This window comes from Chlorocebus sabaeus, chromosome X, assembly GCF_047675955.1.
Source record: "Chlorocebus sabaeus isolate Y175 chromosome X, mChlSab1.0.hap1, whole genome shotgun sequence".
Lineage (NCBI taxonomy): Eukaryota > Metazoa > Chordata > Mammalia > Primates > Cercopithecidae > Chlorocebus > Chlorocebus sabaeus.
The window spans coordinates 104412292-104439388 of record NC_132933.1 but is presented as its reverse complement, the minus strand read 5'-3'; the positions used below and the strand labels follow the sequence as shown (position 1 = coordinate 104439388).

Sequence of the window (27097 nt, the reverse complement as noted above, 5' to 3'; positions counted from 1 at the left end):
ACACTTTGTCGCCAACTGCTGCCGACCCGCCACCACCGCTTTGTCTCTGAGGTAGGTTCTCTTGAAGGGACACCCTAGATGGGCCAATGGGGGCAGATAGAAAAGGAGGAAGTCTCCGTAGGGGCCTCAAGTGCTTGGGCTTCCGAAAATCTTGAGGACTGAAAGACAACTAATGCCTTTCAGGACGATCATCATGGAGGAGCCTCCCGCCTCGGTCTCGCGTCTACAGGCCTGTGCCATCCCACCCCTAGAAATATTTTTTCATTTTTGTATTTTAATAGAGACGGGGATTCGTTATGTCGGCCAGGCTGGCCTCGACTGCCTGGGCTCAAGTAATCCTCCCGCCTCGGCCTCGGGACTACAGGCACGCACCACCCCGCCCTCACTAATATTTTTTATTTTTCATTTTTTTTAGTAGAGATAGTTTCGCCATGTTGGCCAGGCTGGCCTCAACCGCCAGGGCTCAAGCAGTCCTCCCGCCTCGGCCTCAGGACTACAGGCAGGCAGCAACCTGCTCCCACTAATATTTTCTATTTTTCATTTTTTTAGTACGGATGGTTTCGCTATGTTTGCCAGGCTGGCCTCGACCACCTGGGCTTAAGCAATCCTTCCACCTCGGCCCTAGGACTACAGAAGTACAGAAGTACACGACCCTTCCCACCCTTTTGTTTGTTTGTTTGGTTTTAGTAGAAACCGGATTTCGCTATGTTGGCCAGGTTGGCCTCAACCTCCTGGGCTCAGGCAATCCTCGAACCTTGGCCTTAGGACTACAGATGTGTGCCATTCCGCCCCTGCTAGTTTGTTGTTGTTATTGTTGTTGTTCTTTTTAGTAGAGACGGGGTTTCACTATGTTGGCCAGGCTGGGCTTGACCTCCTGGCCTCAAGCCATCCTCCCACCTCGGCCTCAGAACTACAGGCAGGAACCACCTCGCCCATGCTGTTTTTTTTTTGTTGTTATTGTTATTAGTAGAAGTGGGGTTTTGCTATGTTAGCCAGGCTGGCCTCAACTTCCTGGGCTCAAGAGATCTCTTGCCTCAGCCTAGGGACTACGGGTGAGCACTACCCTGCCCCCACCAATACTTTTTATTTTATTTTATTTTATTAGTAGAGGGTTTTGCTAGGTTGGCTAGGCTGGTATCGACCTTGTGGGCTCAAGCGATCTGCCCCCCTTGGCCAGCCAAAGTGCTGAGATGTTACAGGCCTGTGCCACCACCCCCAGCTAATTTTTTTGCGTTTTTTTTTTTTTTTTTTTTTTTTTTTTTTGTAGAGATAGGGATTTTGCTATGTTTCCCAGGCTGATCTCAACCTCCTGGGCTCAAGCGATCTGCATGCCTCGGCCTCTCAAAATGCTGGGATTATAGCCATGAGCCACTGCGCCTGGCCGCTTGCTGCAACTTGAAACGCCCCACATTCTCTCTAAGGGATGGCGGGCTCTTGTAGTCTCAGAGATTCTAGCTCTCTTCCTTCTAAAAATTTACAGGTAACCCAGTAATAGCCTCTAAATCTGTTCATGTTAGCGAAGGTCATTTCTCTTCAACGGAACAGAACCCCCTCATCCCTCTGCCTGATCAGATCCATTACCAAATGTTATCTCTGGGAGTCACTTCCCTTCCTTTATTGAATGAGTGGAGGCGTCAGAATGCCCACACTCAATAAAATTACACAGTCACGTCCCTGCCTCCCCAACAAGGGTCTGTACATCTTTCAGGGTAAGCCTAGCTCCAGGGAAACTACTAACGACATTGGCTAACCCCCTTCCAAAGACTCAAGACTGCTTTGCCCATAGGAAACCTGTCATCCCAATCAATACTTCTCCCAAAAACCCCTGGCTCCCTCTTTTCATCTGACTACTCCCCATGTCCTTACTCAGGGACAGATAAGCTCCCAATGGAGAAAAGGAACAACTGATTCCAGGTGACTGAGTGTGGCCGGCCTTCACTGATTTCTCCCTCCACAGGACCAAAGGTCTCAGACTGTTTCTCTTGCAGGTCAGACTGCTCCTGGTGCCATGAATGGAGACAACGCCTTTGCAAAGAGACCCAGGGATAATGCTAAAACATCAAAGAAGAGAAGCAAGGTGAGGTGATCTGGAGGGGGCATAGCAGTGGTCCAGGGAACAGAGTAGGGTGACCAAATTTCTGAGGAGGGGAGGACAGAGGTACTGGGAACAAGGAGCAGGGTCTCTGGGGAGATCTGGACCCTTGGGAGCCTCCCACCTGCGCTCTGTCATCACCTAGAATCCCTGGAGACAAGTCTGTGACCCTGCACTACATTTGGTGACTCTCAGTCCATTCTGGAAGGTGGGAAGAGAGCCAGCCAGCAGCATTAAAGCCCTACTGTGTGCCATGGGAGAAGCTAGGGTAGGTCTCCCATGGTCTCTGAGTTAGCCATGGCATCAACCAGGACAGATTATCATACCCACTTCCCAGATCCAGCACAAGAAAGCAGCTCCAACTGAATGGCAGGCATGCCTAGCTGAGTCACTGCCAAAATTCCTTTCTTTCTTTCTTTTTTTTTTTTTGTAGGCCTTCGATGATATTGCCAAGTACTTCTCTAAGAAAGAGTGGGAAAAGATGAACTACTCGGAGAAAATCAGCTATGTGTACATGAAGAGAAACTATGAGGCCATGACTAAACTAGGTAACAGAAAGTTCTAGGAACAGACAAGTCTGGGGATACATGAGCATCACTTTTCCAGCCTAGGCTACTTCTTAGGCTGCAGAAAGCACCCCACATTTTCCTTTTGTGAAGGAAAAAATCGCAAGGCAGCTTCTGGGTGTTCTGCTCTTCTGTATCCTGTCAGGGCTGAGGGCAGGGACTGACCATGGTGGAGCTTGTACCTGGACCCTGCACTTTTCTCTCCCTTAGGCGTCTGTTCTGATGAACCCAACTGTCTCTGTGGCATCACAGCACATCTCCCACCCTACCTTCCTCCTCTCGGCTTGGCTCTCTCTCTCTCTCTCTCTCTCTCTCTCTCTCTCTCTTTCTCTTTTAATTTTATTTTTTACTTTTTTTTTTTTTTGAGCCAGACTCTCACTCAGTCACCTAGGCTAGAGTGCAGTAGTGCAATCATAGCTCAATGCAGCCTCGAACTCCTGGGCTTAAGCAATCCTTCTGCCCAGCCTATGGATTAGCTGAGCCTACAGGCACATGTCACCATGCCCAACTAATTTTATTTTATATTTTGTAGATATGGGAGTCTCTCTATGTTACCCAGGCTCATCTTGAACTCCTGGCCTCAAGCAATCCTCCCGCCTCAGCCTCCCAAAGTGCTGGTACTACAGACATGAGCCACCATGTCAGGCCTAAGTTTGTGTCTTAAGGAATAAACATTTTGCTTCTTTCTAGGTTTCAATGTCACTCTCCCACCTTTCATGCGTAATAAACAGGCCACAGACTTCCAGGGGAATGATTCTGATAATGACCGTAACCACAGGAATCAGGGTGAGTAGATGGGAAGTGGCTGGAAAGGTCTCCTGAAGCCCAATTGCTTTTCAACTCAGCTACTTGGGAAAGATCCTCTGGCATTTGTTCCCTCATACACATCTGGGTTGAGTGAAAAAAAAAAAATTGAATACAGAAAGTTAACTGCAGAGGCCATTCATAAAATTCTTAAACATGCAAAACAGTAATATGTATTTTCATGGATAATAAGTTAATGGTAAATGCATAAATATGGTAAATGTGAATAAAAAGGCATCAAATTGAGGAGACTGGCTGTAAATAGAGAAGGAGGGGGGCAGGGATTGGTGAGTGCTGCACAGACAGCTTCAGCCGTGACTTGTTGATAGTGTGTTTTGTTTTGTTTTTGTTTTTGTTTTGAACTGGAGATTTGCTCTTGTCGCCCAGGCTGGAGTGCAATGGCACAGTCTCAACCCACTACAACCTCTGCCTCCCAGGTTCAAGCGATTCTCCTGCCTCAACCTCCTGAGTAGCTGGGATTACAGGCGCCCGCCACCATGCCCACCTAATTTTTATATTTTTAGTAGAGACAGGGTTTCACCATGTTGGCCAGGCTGGTCTCAAACTCCTGACCTCAGGTGATCCACCCACCTCAGCCTCCAAAGTGCTGGGATTACAGCCGTGAACTACTGCACCCGGCCCGTTTATAGTGTTTCTAACATTCTGAATAAATAAATCAGATCTAACATAGTCATGGGGTAATGTTGAGATGGGACTGAACTCAACATTATTCCCCATACTTTTCTGTGTGTTTGAAATATTTCTTTTTTAAAGGACATGCTGTTCTTGCTAAACATTGTTAATGAATCAAAGGACAGTTAAGAAAATTTTAAAAGTGAAAAAAAAAGAAAATGTTAAAAGTGTAGATCCGCCAAAAACTTCCAGAGATTGTTTCATTAACAGCATGTAGATACTGGATAAATATCTTAAGAGAGAGGATGATGAACACATTGTGTAATAAAGAACACTGTTTCTCTGTACTTTATTAAAACCAAATAGTCTTCTCATTCCCAAACAACCCTAATTCTCCGTGATGAGCTTGGAAGTGAGTTTGAAAGAGTGATCCCTCATCCAACACAGAGAGCTTTCCCAATTGTCAGTGAGCAAAGATAACATAGGGTGAAAAAAAGACAGGTTCTTGGGTAGTGATCTTTGTACACTTCAGGATGATTAGGGGAACATATGTGTTTACTTGGTCTTCTGCTCTGACAATACAATCATAAGACAAGGTCAAAATGTCCAAACTGTCTCCAGTAGACCTATTACTGCCCAAGTAAACAGGCCAGAATCTACCATCTCCCACATCACTATAAGAGATCTGAAAATCAAGTGCTTGAGCATCTGCCAAGTTTTTGACATTAAAGGGGTGTCTTTATACTGAAAATATTTCAGAACCACAGGACTAAATCATCCATGGTTCATTACAAATTTAACAGCTTAATTGACATACTTATGGTATGTGCACTTCACCCATTTGAAGTGTACAGTGATTTTTAGTTGTTGCACATCTTGAGTGGATACAGTTCAGATTCCCAAACAATCAATTTAATTATTTGGGAAAAAGTAAAAGATATGTAATGACATAAGATGAGACTGTGATGGGGTTTAACCCCCATTTGATAAACCATGAGATGGAAAATTCTGAACTGATGCCACAGATAAATGCACCAACTATGACTAAACATAATTCAGAAACAAATCTGAAGTAACTCCTCAACAGTGAGTGGACTCATAACCCTCTGCTACAGAATGCCCTCATGTGACAGAAGTCTCTCTAGAGTTTGGAAATCTTTCCCAACAAAGAAAAATGCTGATGTATTCTCTTTCAGGTGAACGTCCTCAGATGACTTTTGGCAAGCTCCAGAGAATCATCCCGAAGGTGAGTATCTCTCAAATCTACAGGACTAGAGAACCTTTGTCCCTTCACTGATGTGAACACTGGTAACAGTGGGAGCATATAAAAAATGCCCTCATTGCCACCTTCTCCCCATGTCTATCACAACACCTGATGTAGCATCGACGGCTTGATAATACTAAGAGTTGTGATCCTTAATACTTCTTTTGTTTTCATACTGTTGCCAGATACTTTTTTAAGCAGTTCACGTGGATTAATTAATTTAATCCATAAGAAGACCTCTATGACGTTGTTTCTGTTATTATCTCCAAATAGTAATGAATCACACACCTCAGTTGTCGTCCATATAAAAGCCATGTGGTTGGCACAAATCTTCTAAGTTCTCTGATCTCCAGATTCCTGGTCCATGAAATGGAAGTAAAGAATCGTAGTTCGTGTTATAGATCATAATTATCAGCAAATTAATAATAAAATGAGGCTATCAGGGTACAGAGATGTTAAAGAACTTTCCTGAGGTGCAGTGGCAGTGGTAGTCTAATCTAGAGCTCCAAGCCATTTAAAGCTCATTCACATTTGTATTTGTTTATGAAGTTCAGATGTTGCTCACTAGGGCTTTACCCCATAAGGCCTGCTGGTGCTTCCATTGAGACACCCACTCTCGCAACGGGAAGGAGCAGCTGGCCCCTCCTCTATTACCGAGGCCGCTCACTCACATGGCTTAGGAATCGCTTTGACTGTTGGCCCCTCCTTGAGCTCCTTGAGGGCCTTGTCTGTACCTGGGGCATCTGGGAAGCCCCAGTCCCAGCCCAGGGGATCCCTCAGAGGCCCCTGAATGAGTGATTCCAGAAGTGCAGATTCAACTCTGGTTTAGATGGTAAAGGCATCTGGGAGTTGGGTTGCCAGCGTGGAGACTGAATTCAAAGAAGGATCCAGAAAGGTATTCATTGTTGTTATTATTACATTTGAACAATATTTACAAGCTCAGAGAGGACTTTCCCTTAGTCTGTTTTACATGTATTATTTACTATTTCATAAGTGAGGAAGCTGAGTAAAAGGTAGCTTAAGGGCCAGGCGTGGTGGCTCACGACTGTAATCCCAACACTTTAGGAGGCTGAGGTGGGCAGATCACGAGGTCAAGAGATTGAGACCATCCTGGCCAACATGGTAAAACCTCGTCTCTACTAAAAATATGAAACTTAGTGGGGCGTGGTAGCGTCTGCCTATAGTCCCAGCTACTCGGGAGGCTGAGGCAGGGGAATCGCTTGAACAGGGAGGGGGAGATTGCAATGAGCCGAGATCGCACTACTGCACTCTAGCCTGGTGACGCAGCGAGACTTTGTCCCCCCTCCAAAAAAAGAAGAAAGCAGCTTAATATTGTTAGTCAGTGACACATCCCAATGTAACCAGAACTGGTATGGGTACCACCTCACTGAATTCCACATTCAGTGTTGGTGGCTCGGTAGGGTGTTGTGCCATATCTGGTACTGCTTTGTTTGCTGCCTAGATTAATTTCAGCAAATCATTTCTTTCCCTCTCCCTTCTCTGTATTCATCTCCCCACAATACGTTTCCCAGCAGTGTTTTGTCCCCTCTCTTATGTTTTTACATTTACTCTCCCAGCAGCTGTCTACAAGCTTACATGGGATCCCTTATATCTTATAAAAGCTCTTCCTTTTGTAGACCTTGAGAATTCTTAGAATGCTATTTTTCTCCAAAGCTTCTCAATGACATGGAGATTTCTGATGTTTGCACCAGTGTCAGTCTTAAAAGAGTGTGAAGATAAGCATTCTAGGCCTGGAAACCCCATTCATTTAGGCCATTCCTTTTGCTTCTGATCTCCCAGGTTTCTCTTATTTAGGTAAGTGTAACTCTGGCACCATTGTTGAGAACATTGATTAAGGTAATGCATGTGAAGACGCTTTGTAAGCTCAAAAGCACTATAGAAATGTGACTGATACTGTTTATCTGTGACCTTCACATTATAAAGATCATACCCAAGAAGCCAGCAGAGGAAGGAAATGATTCAAAGGGAGTGCCAGAAGCATCTGACCCACAAAACAATGGGAAACAGCTGTGCCCCCCGGGGAAACCAAATACCTCTGAGAAGATTAACAAGAGATCTGGTAAGAGGAATCAATTCGGGAACAAGCCCTCTGACTTTTCTGGCTATGTTCAGGTGTGGGGACTGGGTGTGTGACATGGATCCCAGACAAGCCTGGGTCCAGGCTGGGCTGAGGAGCTCGCCCAGCTCAAAATGAGATGTTAGACATGACTTCCAGAGACACAGACTAGAGTTGTCATCCATATAAAAAAACCACGTGACTTGGGGCAAGTCTTCCAAATTTTCTCAGTTCCAGATTCCTAGTCCATAAGATGGAAATAAAGAATCATAGTTCATAAATTGTTTGGAGGCGTTAAATTAAATCTAGAAGGCCTGATGATGTGAAAGGTGCTCAAGCAACTCTATCTGTGATTACCTGGGATCATATCTTGCTCAGCTCAATGCCTGATACCCAATACAGGTGTACTTCAGAGATATTGCAGGTTCGGTTCCAGACCACTGCAATAAAGAGAGTCACACACATTGTTTTCCGTTTGTTTCGCAGTGCATTAAGAACATTATGTTTACACTACAGTGTACTCTACTATGTGCAATAGCGTTATGTGTAAAAATGTACATACCTTAATTTTAAAATAATTCATTGTTAAAAAGTGCTAACAATCTTCTGAGCCTTCAGTGAGTCACAACTTTTTACTGGTGGAGAGTTTTGCCTCGGTGTTGATGGCTGCTGGCTGATCAAGGTGGTGGTTGCTGAAGGGTGGAGTGGCTGTGGCAGTTTCTTGAACACAATGAAATTGGCCACATCGATTAGCTCTCCCTTTCATGAAAGATTTCTCTGTAGTATGTGATGCTATTGGATAGCATTTACCCACATTAGAACTTCCTTCAAAGTTGGAGTGAATCCTCTCTAGCTGTGAAAGTTTTAGATGGCATCTTTTTCCAATAAAAAGGCTATTTTATCTATATTGAAAATCTGTTGTTTAGTGTAGCCACCTTCAGCAGCGATCTTAGCTAGATCTTCTGTATAACTTGCTGCAGCTTCTCCATCAGGGTTTGCTGCTTCTCCTTGCACTTTTATGTTATGGTGACGGCTTCTTTCCTTAAACCTCATGAACCAACCTCTGCTAGCTTCACACATTTCTTCTGCAGGTTCTTCACCTCTCTCAGCTTTCATGGACATGAAGAGAGTTTGGGTGTTGCTCTGAATTAGACTTTGGCTTAAGGGAATGTTGTGGCTGGTTTCATCTTGTATCCTGATCACTCAAATTTCTCTATTTCAGCAGTAAGGCTGTTTTGCTTTCTTATTCTTCTGTTCACTGGAGTGTTCGTATTATTATTTCCTTCAAGAACTTTTCCTTTGCAGTGTATACTATTATTTCCTTCAAGAACTTTTCATTTGCATACACAGCTTGGCTATTTGGTGCAAGAGGCCTAGCTTTCAGCCTGTCTTGGCTTTCAGCATGCCTTCCTCACTCAGCTTAGCCACTTCTAGCTTCTGATTTAATGTGAGAGACATGCGACTCTTCCTTTCTTTGGAAAACTTAGCAGCCCTTGTAGGGTTGCTAATTGTCCTAATTTCAGTATTGCTGTGTCTCAGGGAATAGGTAGGCCTGAGAAAAGGAAGAGAGATGGGGAACAGCTCATCGCTGGAGCAGTCAGAACACACAACATTGATCGATTACGTTCGTCATCTTTTGTGGGCACAGTTCCTAGTACCCTCAAAACATTTATACACAACAGGGTGACTATAGTCAATAATAACTTAATTGTACATTTTAAAATAACTAAAAGGGTGTAATTGGATTGTTTGTAACACAAGGATGACTGCTTGACAGGATGGATACCCTATTTTCCATGATGTGATTATTACGCATTGCATGCGTATATCAAAACATCTCACATACCCCATAAGTATAAACACCTACTGTGTACCCACAAGAATAAAAAACAAAAATTATTTTAAAAGACTAAGAAACAAAAAAATAATTGCAGTAATAACATCAAGGCTCACTGATGACAGATCACCATAACAGATAGAATAATAATGGAAAAGTGTAAAATTGGTGAGAATTCCCCGCAGAAATTGCAGTATCTGCGAAGCACTATAAAAACGATGTGCCATAGAACAAGGTATGCCTGTGTGCCCTTAGCAAATATGTGCAGAATGAAAGGAGGTATGGGTGAATGTTCCTGTAAGTGAAGATGTTGGGAATCTAAACCTCACAACGGAAGGAGCCAGAAGCTAAAACTTTAATTTGCATTTGGCGTGTATTGGTCTAAGGTCTAAGGTCTCAGCCTCTCCACGCCAAAATACCCAAAGGATTATAAATTTTGCTGCTATAAGGACACATGCACACGTATGTTTATTGCAGCACTATTCACAATAGCAAAGACTTGGAATCAACCCAAATGTCCATCAGTGACAGATTGGATTAAGAAAATGTGGCACATATACACCATGGAATACTATGCAGCCATAAAAAAGGATGAGTTTGTGTCCTTTGTAGGGACATGGATGCAGCTGGAAACCATCATTCTTAGCAAACTATCACAAGAACAGAAAACCAAACACCGCATGTTCTCACTCGTAGGTGGGAACTGAACAATGAGATCACTTGGACTCGGGAAGGGGAACATCACACACCGGGGTCTATCATGGGGAGGGGGGAGGGGGGAGGGATTGCATTGGGAGTTATACCTGATGTAAATGACGAGTTGATGGGTGCAGCACACCAACATGGCACAAGTATACATATGTAGCAAACCTGCACGTTGTGCACATGTACCCTACAACTTGAAGTTTAATAATAATAAATAAATTTAAAAAAAAAAAAAAACTGGATAAAGAAGGCCCATGGGCACTTAGAACAGGGAGGCATCTCCTTTTTTTTTTTTTTTTTTTTTGAGAAAAAAGAGCCTAACACTCTCCAACCTACCCAACCCTCATCTTCCAACTCTTCTCCATCATAGGACCCAAAAGAGGGAAACATGCCTGGACCCACAGACTGCGTGAGAGAAAGCAGCTGGTGGTTTATGAAGAGATCAGCGACCCTGAGGAAGACAACGAGTAACTCCGTAAGTGAACCTTGGACTCATCCCCCACATCCCTGCAGATGTGCTATTCTGTTATGGTACCGGTATCCCATCTTGTCACTTGTTCCCCAAATCATTCCCTTCTCATAATTTTCTGGGGTACATCATTGAGGCTGAATGCTGAGATTTCCCATGCTGTTTCTACTCCCTATCCTGTATATCCAGTGATCCTTCCTACACAGGATGCTGTGGACTCCCAAACCCCACGTCAGCCCTGATATGTGGGCCACACCTTCCTCTAGCCTAGGAATGGATAAACCAGGTGAGGAAGTCACTGTGGCATGAGCAGATGGTTCACTTCGAGGAACCATGGAAGGCATGTGCAGGTCCTGAGTTAGGGCAGAATCGAAGTGTGCAGGTTCTACAAGTCAGGAGGAGTTGAGATTGAGTTATTGGGAATTGGGAACTCACTATCACTTACTTTCCTTCTCTCTTCTTGCCTCAGCCTCAGGGATATGACACATGCCCATGATGAGAAGCAGAACGTGGTGACCTTTCACGAACATGGGCATGGCTGTGGACCCCTCGTCATCAGGTGTATAGCAAGTGAAAGCAAGTGTTCACAACAGTGAAAAGTTGAGCGTCATTTTTCTTAGTGTTCCAAGACTTTGATGTTAGCGTTTCCATTGTATTTTCTTACAGTGTGCCATTCTGTTAGATACTAGCGTTTTCATTGCTGAGCAAGACATATTAAATGCATATTTTGGTTTGTGTATCCATGCACCTATCTCAGAAAGCAAGTATTGTCAGGTATTCTCTGCATAGAACAGCACTACCCTCCTCTCTCCCCAGATATGACTACTGAGGGCAGTTCTGAGTGTTTAATTTCAGATTTTTTCCTCTGCATTTACACATCACACACACGCACATACACACACCAAGTACCAGTAAAAGCATCTCCCATCTGCTTTTCCCATTGCCATGCGTCCCGGTCAAGACCCCCTCACTGTGTTTCCTGTTCATCATGTACTTCCCTCATCCAATTTTCCTGTATCAGTCTCTGACAGTTAATAAACATTTGCAAACATTCCCCAGTTGTTTGCTCCTCTCATTACTGTGCACACAGCTCTATGCACGTGTGTGAATATTTCTTTAGAAAAGATTCTTAGAAGTGGAATTGCTGTGTCAAAGGAGTCATTTATTCAACAAAAACCTAATGAGTACTTACTCGTGCTAAGCGCTGTTCTAGGTGCTGGAGAGACATCAGGGAACAAGGCAGACAGATGTTCCTGATCACCATTCTAGAGGAAGATGTTTCCAGTTGTTGGCTGGTTTGTTTGTTTTTTCTAGAGACGGGGTCTTGCTCTGTCTAGGCTGGAGTGCAGTGGCATGATCATAGCTCAATGCAGCCTTGAACTCCTGGGCTCAAGCGATCCTCCCACCTTGGCCTTCTAAAGTGCTAGGATTCAGGCGTGAGCCAATGCGCCTGGCCTCTAGTTTTTATTTTGATAGAGACTATACACTTCAGTCCTGGAGCGGGATTCTGCAGCAGGTGATTGGGCATCTTGGCCTTCGCGCTCTGAATGATTTTCGGGTTCAAAGCCTGGGACGGTCCATTTGGGAGTATGGGGGAGGAGACACAGATGAAATCGTCATCTGGGAAATGTGGAGGAATGAAGAAGATGCGTGCACTGTAGACCCTGTGATGGAAGGGAATAGAAGAGTCCACTTAGTCTCCATGCAGGGGAGCAATGGTGGGAAAGTCCCCTGGACAGACGCATGAGACTGCCCATCAAGGGTCTCACCAACCAAGGGCCTGGGGGCTGGGGTGGGGACGATGATTTGGGAATGGGACAGTTATTTCTCACAGGTACCACTGCATGGTGCAAAGGGGAAACAGTTGTGGGGAAGGGAAGGGCAGAGGTGAGTCCATTTTAGAACAAACCATTGTGTGTGAATGGAGGCATTAAGGTTCCAGTTACACACAGCGGACTTGAAACACCAAGCCCAGGTGGAGGCAGGATTGGAGCTGCTTTGGCAGTCCATAGCCCATCACCTTGGCCTCCTGGTTCTCCCCAGCCTTGGAAGGAGGACACTATCATCATTATACCTATATGATAGATGAGAAACGGAGTCCCAGGCAGATGGTAGGCGTCTTGTCACAGGTCCTACAGCTGGCAGGGGCAGGAGGAGCTGAGTTTGGAGCTCACTGACTCTAGAAACATTGAGGACAAGTGTGTGTGATGGAGGGAGGGAGAATTGAACAAGCCCAGGGTTCTGTCCCTAATCGCAAGGTAGAGGCTGTGGGTTCATTTAACCAAGACAAGGAGCCCTCAGAGAAGGGGAGTGCAGGGAGGGGGAGGCAATCGTGGTCATAGTGGGGACAGTGGGAGACAGAGATATGCAGGGTGGGCAGAAGAGCGTCAGGCAAAGAAGCAGGGGAGACCCAAGGCCAAGTGTGGGCTGTCACAACCACCAGAGGGACAGGGTGCCAGGAAGGAGGTTGTGGGGCTCCAGGAGCAGCAGAGGTTCCCCAGATCTGTGAGCATGCTCTGCCTGGCACTGCAGGAAGACGTGGCTGCCACCCAGGTCAGTGTGGACGTACCTCTACTTGTAGCTCAGAGGAAACAAATTCTATTTTATCCCAACATAGGTCTGTATTACACAAATGTAACATTTGGCTACTAGATTTTGAGTGCCTTATCCTCCACGCAAATAGCAGAGAGGATACCCTAAAAGAGATACTGAAGGATTTGATTTTTCTTTCTCCCTGGGGTGATAGGATCCACAAGCTGGGTCCCCCAGCCCACAAGACAGGTGCAAGGAAGGGTGGCCGGAAGATTGTGAGTCATGACAGGGAACATTTTTCCTTAGGTTCCTTGGGTATATAAAGCTCCCTACTATCTGTCTGTCATGGACAGATAAAGAGTGAATGTGGTCCCCTCTCCACAAATGTGTTTCTCTCTTTCATTATTTCTGTGAAGGGCTGAAGATACACAAGTCCTGATACATTACCTTTGAGACAGAGTCTCGCTCTGTCACCCAGGCTGGAGTGCAGTGGCGAGATCTCGGCTCACTGCAACCTCTTCCTACCAAGTTCAAGCGATTCTCCTGCCTCAGCCTCCCGAATCACCGGGAATACAGGCACCTGCCACCATGCCCAGCTAATTTTTTGTATTTTTAGTAGAAACGGGGTTTCACTGTGTCAGCCAGGATGATCTCCTGACCTCACGATCTGCTGGCCTCAGCATCCCAAAGTGTTGGGATTATAGGCGTGAGCCAACGCACCCAGTGATGCATTACTTTTTTGTGGGTTTTTTTTGTTTGTTTGTTTTTTGTTTTTTTGTTGTTTTGAGACAGGATCACACTCTGTCTCCCAGGCTGGAGCACAGTTCTGCAATTTCAGCACACTGCAGCTTCGATCTCCCAGGCTCAACAGATTCTCCCACTTCAGCTTCCGAACTAGCTGGGACTACAGGCACACACCACCACATCCAGCTGATTTTTGTATTTTCTTTTTTTTTTTTTTTTTTTTTTTTTTTTTTTTTTTTTTTTTTTGAGACGAAGTCTCGCTCTGTCGCCCAGGCTGGAGTGCAGTGGCCAGATCTCAGCTCACTGCAAGCTCCGCCTCCCAGGTTCATGCCATTCTCCTGCCTCAGCCTCCCGAGTAGCTGGGACTACAGGCGCCCACCACCGTGCCCGGCTAGTTTTTTTGTATTTTTAGTAGAGACGGGGTTTCACCGTGTTAGCCAGGATGGTCTCGATCTCCTGACCTCGTGATCCGCCCATCTCGGCCTCCCAAAGTGCTGGGATTACAGGCTTGAGCCACCGCGCCCGGCCGATTTTTGTATTTTCTATAGAGACAGGATCCCACTATGTTGCCCAGGCTGGTCTCTATGTACTGGCTTCAGGCAATCCTCCTGCCTCAGCCTCCCAAAGTGCTGGGATGACAAGTATGAGCCACCTCACCAGGCCTTCACTTTCTTTAATGAACGATTATCAGAGTATCATCTTAGAGGCAAAAGTGGCTACTGCCAGGCAATCTGAGTGTGGTGTTGGAGAGGAATCTGGCTGATTCAGATGTTTCAAATAAACTTTTAAATTAACCTACCTGATGACTATCCTAAGGCCCTTTCCCACTCCATGTTTTTCTGATTCTGGGTTTGGAGTTTTCAGAAGCTTTGTTACAAAGAACATCTCCTGGCTGGACACAGTGACTCACGCTGTAATCCCAGCACTTTGGGAGGCCGAGGAAGGCAGATCACTTGAGGTCAGGAATTCGAGACCAGCCTGGCCTACATTGCAAAACTCCTGTCTCTACTAAAAATACAAAAATTAGCTGGCCGTGGTGCTGGGCACCCGTCAATTCCAGTTACTGCAGGGGCTGAGCTGAGGCAGGAGAATCCCTTGAACCCAGGAGACAGAGCGTGCAGTGAGCCGAGATCATGCCACTGCACTCCAGCCTGGGCGACAGAATAAGTCTCTGTCTCAAAAAACAAACAGCATCTCTTGCCTACATTGATTTAAGCTATGGTCTTGTCTCCTTGGCTTTCTCTATCAGTCTGATCCCATCTACTCTATCTCCCAAGAATGCCTCAATATTTCTGGTGGACCACTGACATGTTTTCTTATTTTTCTTTACTGTTAAGAATTGACCCTTGAAAACATTTTCTTCCCAGTTCGATGGAATGTTGAGTGGGGCACGGGATCTATCTGCTATTTGCTCCAATCATCTGGTTTTAGATATTGTATGGATTTTTGTCACAATATGAGTGTATTTTTTCTCAATTTGGTTTCTAAATGGATAAGATTGGTATGTAGAAACCCTATCTATTATTTTATGTATATAATATTTTGCTACCTGTCTGGGTGCAGCTTCCCCTGCATTTTGGCACAAGGCTCAATCTGTTTTATTCTCCAAAAGGAAAGTGGCAAGCTGAGCGCAGTGGTTTACGCCTACAATCCCAGCACTTTGGTAGTCCAAGGCGGGTGGATCACTTGAGGACAAGAGTTCGAGACCAGCATGGCCAAGATAGTGAAACCCCATCTCTACTAAAAATACAAAATATATATATGTGTGTGTGTGTGTGTGTATGTATATATGTGCGTGTATATATATATATATGTGTGTGTGTGTATATATATGTATATATAGCTGGGCATTGGTGGTGGGCGCCTGTATTCCCACCTACTAGGGCAACTGAGGCAGGAGGATCACTTGAACTCAGGAGGCAGAGATTACAGTGAGCTGAGATCATACCGCTGCACTCCAGCCCAGGAGACAGAGACTCTATGTCTAAATAAAAAAGAAAAAGAAAAAAAGAAAATTCACCTCACAGGCAATAGATAGTTATAAAAGGATACTGTATGGAAGATTTCATAGGGGAGACTGATGGAAAGAAAGGAGATATATACATATATATTTTTTTTACAGAGCTGAGCAGTTCACTGCAAAAATCAACAGAACTGCCTTTTTCTCCAAAAATTTTACCCATAAGCTATTCTACTACTGGTTCTTCTAGTCCTTCCCTCTATTCCAAATCCTTAAATTGTCCATTTCCTTATTGCGATAATTTTCCTCTGCCCAAGTCTGGGTCCTCCACACATGTAACACTGTCGTCAGTGTTTGAATGCCCATTGTTTTAGCTCAGGTTCCCAAGGAAACAGACTTTGGGCCACACAGGACACCTCTGGACAGACTATACTGAGAAACCATGCTTGAAACGGTTCATGGGGAGAGGAGAGGAGAGGGAATTTACATACCTGGCTCTCATTCCTGGTTCCTTTTCTTATTGATCAAAATTTACCCCACAGGCACGAACTCCCCCACGCTTCTAGATTGCATCACCTGCCCCTTTCACAACTGTCTGGGAAGCCAGATCCCACACTTGGAAGTGTAGTGTTTCATACAATCCAAAAGTGGTAGCAGAGGCCAGGCGTGGTGGCTCACACCTGTAATCCCAAAACTTTGGGAGGCCGAAGCAGGTGGAGAATGAGGTTAGGAATTTGAGACCAGCCTGGGCAGCATGGTGAAACCCCTTCTCTACCAACAATACAAAAATTAGCTGGGCATGGTGGTGCACGCCTGTAATCCCAGCTACTTGGGAGACTGAGATAGGAGAATCACTTGACCCTGGGAGGCAGAGGTTGCAGTGAGCTGAGATCACACCACTGCACTTCAGCCTGAGTGACAGAGCAAGACTCCATCTAAAAAACGAACAAACAAACAAAGTAGTAGCAGAAGTCAGAAAGTCCAGGCATGTAGCTACTTTGCCTGGTTGTACAGCAGCAGCCAAGGGTGAAAACTAATGCTCCAAGGCAAGTCCTAAATTCACCGAGTAACTGGAGTACCAATCTGTGTTAGTTAATTGCCTTTATCTGAGGAAAAATAAAACTCATATCTCTGTGACAAGCAGGTGCTTACAGCTTGGAACAAGGCACCTATGCTAAACTCCCCTGGTGACAGGGAGACAGGGACATCATCTTCCTCAACGTTCACATTTCAAAGATGGCTCCAAGAAAAGAAAGACATTTCCAGGGGCCGGGCGTGGTGGCTCAGGCCTGTAATCCCAACACTTTGGTAGGCTGAGGCTGGAGGATCATTTGAGGCCTGGAGTTCAAGTTCAAGACATTCCTGGGTTATAGGATGGCCAGAGGCTTACATATCAAAGGAATAATTTACAAATACAAATTTTCTCAAGGAAATACTCTAAGGAAAGTGAAATGGGGGAAGGTCTCTTTTTCCCTTTTGGCAAGAGGAAAAACTCAATTTATATTTAGTTACCCTTACAATTTCCCCCGTTTGTTATTCTTTTATAGTAACACTACAATTTTCTTATTATCTCCACTGCTGTTTCTATCTTTCTCTGGGTAGTTTACAGCCACCTAGATATCCAACAAGTCCATAGTAAGATGCAAAGCAAAGCAATTATCAGGATTACAATAGGATGAAAAAAAATTTTTTTTTTCTTTTTTTTTTTTGAGATGGAGTTTCGCTCTTCTTGCCCAGGCTGGAGTGCAGTGGTGCAATGTCGGCTCACTGCAACCTCCGTCTCCCGAGTTCAATCTGTTCTCCTGTCTCAGCATCCGGAGTAGCTGGGATTACAGGTATGAGCCACCATGCCCAGCCTGGAATGAGTTTTAAAATTCAGTATAATACTCACCCTGTCAGGGTGAGGGGCGACCTTTAAACATATCATACTGGTTAATTGTGTCAAAGTCAAAATAAATTATAGAGACAAATCCCTAAATCAAATGCTCTATTCGGGAATCACAAAATTGCAATTCAGGACATACACACGGACTGGGGTGGTCTTCAGTATGTCCAACAAACAAAGGGAAGTTGGAAGTGGCCAGGCGCAGTGGCTCAAGCCTGTAATCCCAGCACTTTGGGAGGCTGAGATGGGCAGATCACGAGGTCAGGAGATCGAGACCATCCTGGCTAACCCGGTGAAACCCCGTCTCTACTAAAAAATACAAAAAGCTAGCCGGGTGAGGTGGCGGGCGCCTGTAGTCCCAGTTACTCGGGAGGCTGAGGCAGGAGAATGGCCTGAACCCGGGAGGCGGAACTTGCGGTGAGCTGAGATCCGGCCACTGCACTCCAGCCTGGGCAACAGAGCGAGACTCCGTCTCAAAAAAAAAAAAAAAAAAAAAAGAAAGAAAAATGTTACATATTGTTTTGGAATGAGGCTCATTGGCCCTGGAGAAGCTGGTTCATTGGCACAATCAGCTTTCACATTCCCTCTTTTGATCAACATCTTTCTTTGAAAACCTCACTGATCAGCCATCTTAAAGTAAGGCTTCATTGTCACTCCATGCCAGGATGGACCTGGGCCGGTTGTCTTTGTCCCATGCCAAGGGAAAGGTAAGGGAGTCGATATCAGGGACATGGGCCACATTTGAGCAACAAAGAGGTCAGAAGAAAAAAAATCAGGCAGTTTTGTCTGCAGTTCAGCAACATGTTCCATCTTATTAGTCCCATCTGTATTGGCAATCACCTTGAAGCACTAGGCCAACATAATCCTGTTTGGAGAACTGGCTTAACAAATATTAGACTGACAATCTAATATCATAATACAAAACTACTTAGCAATCGTTTTATTTTATTTTATTTTATTGATATGGAATCTTGCTCCATCACCCAGGCTGGAGTGCAGTGCCACGATCCTTGCTCACTGCAACGTCCACTTCCTGGGTTCAAGCAATTCTACTGCCTCAGCTTCCAGAGTAGCTGCGATTACAGGCACCTGCCACCACATCTGGCTAATTTTTTTGTATTTTTCATAGAGACCAGGTTTCACCATGTTGGGCAGGCTAGGCTCAAACTCCTGACCTCAGGTGATCTGCCTACCTTGGCCTCCCAAAGTGCTGGGATTATAGGCGTGAGCCACCATGCCTGGCTCATCCCAAGTTTTTAGATAAATCTAACCAATTGTCAAGCAGAAAATGTTTAAATCTACCCATAAGCTGGAAGCCCCTGCTTTGAGTTGTCCTGCCTTTCTGGACCAAACCAATGTATTTCTTAAATGTATTTGATTGAGTCTCCATAAAATGTATAAAACCAAGCTGCACCCCGACCTCCTTGGGCAACTCAGGACCTCCTGAGGCCACGTCATGGGCCATGGTCACTCCTATTTGGCTCAGAATAAATCTCTTCCAATGTTTTCCAGAGTTTAACTCTTTTCATCAGCAGACTTCAGGAATGGAGCAGAATCTGTTTTTAGTAATTTTATGGGGGAAGGTTGGAATTAGTCCATTCTATATGTAGATAACAAGAACTCGACTGGGCGCAGTGGCTCATGCCTGTAATCCCAGTACTTTCGGAGGCTGAGGTGAGTGGATCATGAGGTCAAGAGATCAAGACCATCCTGGCCAACATGGTGAAACCCCATTTCTACTAAAAATACAAAAATTAACTGGGCATGGTGGCATGTGCCTGTAGTCCCAGCTACTCTGGAGGCTGAGGCAGGAGAATCGCTTAAACAGGGGAGGTGCAGGTTGCAGTGAGCCAAGATCGCGCCACTGCACTCCAGCCTGGTGACAGAGAGATTCCGTCTCAAATACAAACAAACAAAAAACCAAGACCTCGAAACAATGCAGACAGCCACAATCTAATAACTGGTCTATTAGAACTTTTCTTTAGCAACATAATTTTTCTCTATATATTGATCACTTAGGAATCTCAGATTTAAAAACCTCTTGAGGACAGAAAGTGAAACCAAGGCAGACTTTAGATTTCACCTACATTTTCAAGGTTCCTGGGCCTGCCAGAAAGTGACCGTTTTTATTTACTCACTGTAAAGCTAAAAATACTTGAAGTTAGCCATTCCTTGCATTTTTATGAAAGCCTTGGTAATATAACCAATGTTTCATTTTTTTTTCTTTTTGAGACAGGGTCTTGATCTGTCACCCAGGCTGATGTGCAGTGGTGAGATCTCAGCTCACAGCAACCTCCACCTCTTGGGTTCAACCAATTCTCCTGCCTCAGCTTCCTGAGTAGCCAGGATTACAGGCGTGTGCCACCAAGCGTGGCTAACTTTGTATTTTTAATAGACATGTGGTTTCACCATGTTGCCCAGGTTGGTCTCAAACTCCCAACTGCAGGTGATCCACTTGCCTCAGCCTCCCAAAGTGCTGGGATTACAGGCGCAAGCCACTTTGCCCAGCCCTATAACCAATGTTTTCAGTTGTATCCCTCTATAAAGAGAGAGCAGAGGTGTTTTGTTGTTGTCGTCGTTGCTTTTTTGGTGGTTTTGTGTGTGTGTGTGTGTGTGTGCCTAAAAAAAAAGGGAGGGGGGCCAGGTTCAATGCCTCACACCTGTATTCCCAGAACTTTGGGAGGCCACTTGAGCCCAGGAGTTCAAAACCAGCCTGGCCAACATAATGAGACCCCCATCTCAAAAAAATAAATAAACAAAGGAAAAGAGAAGAGAAGTATGGTTTTATTACTACCTGCATGCAGGGCCTCCATGAGGTGGTAGGTGTGCTGGGCCCAGGGGACGTGTGGGCTGTGAGGAGATGGTGATGGCGAGGCTGCAAGGAAAGGGAGTGGCTTGGAAACCAGGCCCAACGGATCCTCAGATCCGCTTCTTGGAATGGGCAGCCTTGAGAAAAGAGTCATGGTAAGCCACAGTCATGCCATCCATCAGATGCAGAAATTCTTGGAAATCTAACTGCCCATCACTAGTGAGATCCAGTTTCTTCACCATGTGTTCAAGGACACTGGGGTGCTTCTGGTTCTTTGTGAAGGCAGCTAGTTCCGTATTCATGAAGCTTGGGAACTCCATCTTGGGGTGAATGCTGTTGTAACCATCCTTTCCAGCCTATTTCTGGAAAACAGAAATTGGGGAATCGATGCACTGCTGTGTCTCTGTAGGGCTGGAGATTTTTGCCATGTTGGAATTGAATGAGGCACCAAGAGCAGGTTTTTACTGGACCTGTGTAAATAACCATATTGCCGTAAGAATATTTACAAATGGTTTTCGAATTCTGGAGGAATCCAGTAGAAAGAAAAAGCAAGCATTTCCATCTTAGTTTACAAAAGTATACTTAACCAAATTGTTATAAAAAGAGAAAATTTTCTCCTTTTTTTTTTTTTTTTTTGAGAAAGGTTTGTGCCCTGTTGCACAGGCTGGAGTGCAGTGGTGCAAACACGGCTCCCTGCAACTTCTGCCTTTCAGCTCAACTAATCCTCCCACCTCGGCCTCCCAAGTTGCTGGGACCACAGGTGTGTGCCACCTTGCCCAGTTAATTTTTTTTGTATTTTTTGTAGAGGCAGGGTTTTGCCATGTTGCCCAGAGTGGTCTTGAACTCCTAGGCTCAAGCGATCCTCCCTCCTTGGCTTTCCAAAGTGAGCAACCCCACCCCACCAGAAAATTTTCTTGTATGTGGAAAACAAAACATTTAATTAAAAAGAAAGTTTTTATTGTCTTAATTTTTTTTTTAGAAACTGGGTCTCCGATGTTTCCCAGGTCGGTCTTGAACTCCTGCACTCATGGGATTCTCCTGTCTCAGCCTCCCAAAGTGTTGGGATTACAGCTATGAGCCACCGCACCCAGCCAACAAACAAATAAAGTTTTAAATAAAGGTCAAAAATACATTAACTTTATCAGTTATTTAGCTTCATGTAATTAATTTTTGTTCTGCTTGATCTTGATGATCAGTTGTATGAACCCATCAGTTTCTGTTAGAGTTTTGAAAAAAAATTATTTAGTTCATTGATCTGAAAGATATTAGAAATCTATATTCAACAGTACTTGTTAGAATCTTTTTAATGAATCTGATTCTAGATGCTTTTAGAGAAGAATCAGCACTGTAGATTAAAAAACTTAGAATAGTGATGATTAAAATCTGATGAAAGTTCAATATTTGACATGAAAGTTCAGATATTTCTATTATATAGAGCATTTTAAGATAACAACCTGAATCATGAATCATGACTGATAGCATCACATCAGGATCATCAGACCTCTGTAAATTTTATATGATCTTCAGATCATATAAACATTAACATCAATAACATATCTATGTAAGTGTAAACATATAACATTAACATCAATATCATATCTACATAAGTGTAAACAGCAATTAGTATTATTTTATTATTTGACATTGCTTTTCATATAATCTAGCATATCAAATAAGCCTAATGAGAGACACATTCTTTGAGGCTCTCCAGGGGCCTCACTGGTAAATCTCAAAGTCAATTTCAGGTTAAAAAGACTTAAATTAGAATTTGATTAGTTTGTTCAACAGCAACAGATAAATTAAAACAGAATTTGATTTGGGGGAAGTTTGTCAAAGATGCTTAAAGGCTCAAAACATTTGTCCAAAACAGGATCACGGGTCACTGTGAAATAATAGTCACTCGTTTAGGGGCACATGTTCTCAGGACCTCCTGAGGGCTGTGTCACAGGCCAAAAATAAATTCTAAAAGAAAGAAAAGAAAAAGGGAAAAAAGAAAATAGTCACTCATTTAACCAGATTGATAGTCAACAGACTTCAACAACAATACAGAAAGTTACGTGGACTTAAAAACATAACCCTTCCAAAGCTCAGTTTCCTAAGCAATCAGAAACCTAATTATAGGCCTGGCATGTTGGCTCACACCTGGAATCCCAGCATTTTGGGAGGCTGAGGCAGGGAGATCACTTGAGGCCAGGAGTTCAAGACCAGCCTGAGCAACATGGTAAAACCCCATCTCAATTAAAAGGACAAAAAATTAACTGTGTACAGTGGCCTGTACCTGTGGTCGCAGCTACTCTGAGGCATGAGAATTGCTTGAACCTGGAAGACGGAGGTTGCAGTGAGCGGAGATCACGCCATTGCTCTCCAGCCTGGGCGAAAGAGACAGACTCCGTCTCAAAACAAAACCCTAGGATCAACAGAAAGGAATGCCAGGCTTAAGATAAAGGATTGCAGAGCCCCAAGTTCTTCCTTGCAGAGGAAGCCTTCAGGTACTAGGCTACAGAGAGAACAGGTTGTTAACATGTTTCTTTTTTTTTTTCTTCAGATGGTGTCTCGCTCTGTTGCCCAAGCCAGAATGCAGTGGTGTGATCTCAGCTCACTGCAACCTCTGCCTCCCAGGTTCAAGTGATTCTCCTGTCTCAGCCTCCTGAGTAGCTGGGATTACAGGCGCCTGCCACTGCATCCAGCTAATTTTTGTATTTTTAGTAGAGATAGGGTGTCACCATATTGGTCAGGCTGGTCTGAAACTCCTGACCTCAGGTGATCCCACTGCCTCAGCCTCCCAAAGTGCTAGGATTACAGTTGTGAGCCACCACGCCCGGCCATAATATGTTTCTTATCAGACTTCAAGTCTGTGTTGATGTTGATGCCAGAGAGGTATAATGAGGCATGTCTGACCCCCACTTCCTGTCATGGCCTGAAACCATCTCTCAGGCTAAATTTTAAAAGAGCCCTGGCTGAGGAAGAAGTCCACTCAGATGGTTGCAGGGACGCAGGGGTTTAGGATTTTATTTTTGCTTTACAAGTCCTATAAGATAAAACTGTATAAATTTTAAGGAACAAGTCTCATGCCTGATGTATGCACCACACAAAAAGTTCACCAAACTGTCCAATGCCATAAGCAGAGACATTCCAATGACAAATCAGGATGAGAAGTTGATGTGTCCACACTGTAGACAGCTTTTCCCAAGACACCAGAATAAGTCTTCATATCATAATGAGACTCTTACCTGCTTAATGTCTACATTTTTCACTTGACAGAACCTGATCCCCAAATCCTTTACTTCACCTAGTGCTCCCTTTTATAGAGTTGGCACTCTGCTTTAATTCAACCCAGTCCTAAAATGCTACTCAAAGACTACAAGAGGTCTCATTCACTTTCCCTACAGTCTTTTGATTTGTTCAGCTGACGGCCCTTAGGCTTCGCATCTTGGATCAAAACTATTGTACAAACTAAATCTATTATACTATTGCTAATTACAGCTGGGTGCATTGGCTTACGCCTGTAATCCCAGCACTTTGGGATGCCAAGGCAGGCAGATCACTTGAGGTCATGAGTTGGACACCAGCCTGGCCAACATGGTGAAACCCCGTCTCTACTGAAAATACAAAAGTAAGCCAGTCATGGTGGTGGGCTCTTGTAATCCCAGCTACTTGGGAGGCTGAGATAGGAGAATCGCTTGAACCCAGGAGGTGGAGGTTGCAGTGAGCAACCTAGCTCACTGCACTGGCTGGATCGCACCACTGCACTCCAGCCTGGGCGACAGAATGAGACTCCATCTTAGAAAACAAAAACAAAAACTTAATAAACACAGTTAAGAACCTTTCTTAAAATGCGAAATCTCTGTTGTTATAGACTGATTATTTAAAAGGTAAAGAAAAATAGATCAACATGTTAAGAAAACTTATCTCAAACAGAGAGGAGCAGACTCACCCTGCTTCAGTGCACCCTTGACACTAATGTTCAGTTTTTAGAAAAACTGATAAACAATTTCTTTTCCATCCCAACCTATCTCATCATATATAAGACTTCCTTCCCAAGGCTCATCCTTCATAAACCCTCAGCAACTTGCTTAGACATTCTGCCATTTTTTTTTTTTTTTTTTTTTTTTTTTTGAGACGAAGTCTCACTCTGTCGCCCAGGCTGGAGTGCAGTGGCTCAATCTCGGTTCACTGCAAGCTCCACCTCCCGGACCCATGCCATTCTCCTGCCTCAGCCTCCCGAGTAGCTGGGACCACAGGCACCTGCCACCACACCCGGCTAATTTTTTGTATTTTTAGTAGAGACGGGGTTTCACCGTGTTAGCCAGGATGGTCTCGATCTCCTGACCTTGTGTTCCGCCCGCCTCGGCCTCCCAAAGTGCTGGGATAACAGGCGTGAGCCACCGCGCCCGGTCGACATTCTGTCATTTTTTTTACCCCCAGTCTTAGCCGTATAAATTTTCATTTTTATATTGGACTCCATTCCAAGTACTAACCAAGCCCGACCCTGTTTAACTTCTGAGATTAGACAAGATTTGGCACATTCTGGGTGGTATGGCCATAGACTATTTTTTATATTAAAACAGCCAATCATTTTATTTTAGGATAAAAGCGTATTGTCACTCAGACCACAAAAAATTTTGTCATATAAAAATTATTTTTTTACATTTTGTATATAGAATTATATATACAAAGAACTTTTAATTTTTAGTAACCTTAATTTTTAGTAAAAACCTAGGAAGTAGTTGGGAATTGTTACATATTAACATCTCATGAATATATATTTTATAATCTTTAAAAATATTTTTATAGAACAATTTTCAATGTGGAACAGGGTATTTTATTAACAGATCCAAATACGTTTTGTCTTTTATAAAATTTAAGGGCCAAGAACAAACTTGTACTTATGTTCAGCAATTTGTATCTGTTATTTTCTTAGTTGGAAATGATCCTGGCATTTAGTGAGTACCTATTACTTAATCTGACATAACATAACTTTAATATTTCATCTTCATATGGTAAGAGCAAGAGAAAAAACATTTCAAATTACATGAAAAGTTCACTTTATAAACATGTATCTCACATTTACCTCATTTATTCATTTTAACAATCATACTTAGATTACTTATGAAAACTGACATATTCAGCAAAGCTAGTTGGCTGGGCGTGTTGGCTCACGACTATGATTCCAGCACTTTGGGAGGCCGAGGTGGGCAGATCACTTGAGGTCAGGAGTTCAAGACCAGCCTGGCTCACTGGGTGAAACCATATCTCTACTAAAAACTACAAAAATTATCCAGGCGTAGTGTTGCACGCCTGTAATTCCAGTTACTCAGGAGAATGATGCACGAGAATCAGTTGTGCCTGGGAGGTGAAGGTTGCAGTGAGCCCAGATCACACCACTACACGGCAGCCTGGGCAACAGAGCGAAACACTGTCTCAAAAAAAAAGAAGAAAAGAGAAAAGAAAAGAAAAGAGAAAAAGAGACAAGAAAAGAAAAGAAAGGAAAAGAAAAGAGGAGGTTTCATAACCAGGAGGAAGAGAAAGACCCTTCCTAACAAATTCCCAAATAAAACTGAACTCAACCACCGAGAAAATGGCAGTTTGATCCAAGAAACACTCACCACAGGGGAAAGAAGCAACCAGAAAAGCAAAAGCTCAAGGAGGCCAAGTGTGCAGACCTCATGCCATAGTTCCAGAGGTCATTGATGTCTCCAAGGTGAGTCAGCTTCAGATCCCATTTCTGACACCACAAATATCAAAGTCAAAGACTATGGAGATGAATCTCTTTTCATAACTACAATATCAAGGATGTTATATTATGGGGTTCTTTTGTTTTAAGACAGGGTCTCGCTCTGTCACCCACCCTGACGTGCAGGGGCACAATCTCGCCTCACTGCAACCTCTACCTCCCCTACTCAGCCTCTGGAATAGCTGGGATTACAGACATGCAACACCACATCCAGCTAATTTTTTGTATTTTTTGTAGAGACAGGGTTTCACCACGTTGTCCAGGCTGGTCACGAACCCCTGGGCTCAAGCGATCCGCCAGCCTCGACCTCCCAAAGGGCTGGGATTACAGGCGTGAGCCACCATGCCCGGCCATGAATCTCTAAACATTTTCTTTCAGAATCATAGAATTGTAATCTGAGGCATACACACAAACTGGCTGGTCTTTGGTATGTCCAAAGAACAAAGAGAAAGTTGAGAGTTTTATTAGAAACAGAAATGTTACCTATATTTTTTAAAGCAAGTCCATTGGCACCAGAGAAGCTTTTGGGAGCTGGAAGCTGTGATTGGTGAGTGCGGACAATAGGTAAAACAAGCCTTAGAGCCATTGCAGGTTGTTTCAGCATTTACACAGTAAAAGTGGTCTTAGGATGGCAGTAGGCCATTTCAGCCACCAGCCTTGTGGAAAATTCACTTCTTGGAGCAGGTGCAATGTGCCCTGAGTGCTTTTTCCCCTGGCCACCCAACTCTGACATAGTTGTGTATGTCAAGAATTGAGTCAATTCAGGTGGGTTGTGGTGGAGCACGCCTGTAATCCCAACACTTTGGGAGGCCAAGGGGGGCAGATGGCTTGAGGTCAGGAATTCAAGACCAGCCTGGTAAACATGGCAAAAACCTGTCTCTAGCAAAAAAACAAAATTAGTGGGGTGTGGTGGCACATGACTATAGTCCCAGCTACTCAGGAGGCTGAGGCAGGAGAATCGCTTCAACCCAGAAAGCTGAGGTTTC

The 27097-nt window shown here is 44.1% G+C and overlaps 1 protein-coding gene and 1 pseudogene across 5 annotated transcripts; one reads left to right on the top strand and one right to left on the bottom strand.

The window, feature by feature from the left end:
• On the top strand, window positions 1–11501 carry LOC103231914 (putative protein SSX8). 5 transcript variants are annotated; one of them, XM_037992850.2, is made up of 9 exons: window positions 15–51; window positions 831–916; window positions 1989–2077; window positions 2526–2640; window positions 3349–3444; window positions 5292–5341; window positions 7304–7439; window positions 10349–10453; window positions 10917–11501. In XM_037992850.2, the coding sequence occupies exons 3-8, from the start codon at window positions 2009–2011 to the stop codon at window positions 10447–10449; spliced, it is 567 nt and encodes a 188-aa protein (XP_037848778.1). In that variant the 5' UTR covers window positions 15–51; window positions 831–916; window positions 1989–2008; the 3' UTR covers window positions 10450–10453; window positions 10917–11501. The 5 variants fall into 5 exon arrangements, 4 of the variants coding, with proteins under 4 accessions (XP_037848778.1, XP_007989759.1, XP_037848777.1 ...); XR_005238614.2 differs by lacking the exon at window positions 831–916 and having other exon boundaries at window positions 1–51; window positions 10349–10509; window positions 10917–11500; XM_007991568.3 differs by lacking the exon at window positions 831–916.
• An 8986-nt stretch (window positions 11502–20487) lies between these two features.
• LOC103231915 (protein S100-A11 pseudogene) lies at window positions 20488–20805 on the bottom strand (annotated as a pseudogene).
• Window positions 20806–27097: the final 6292 nt, after the last annotated feature.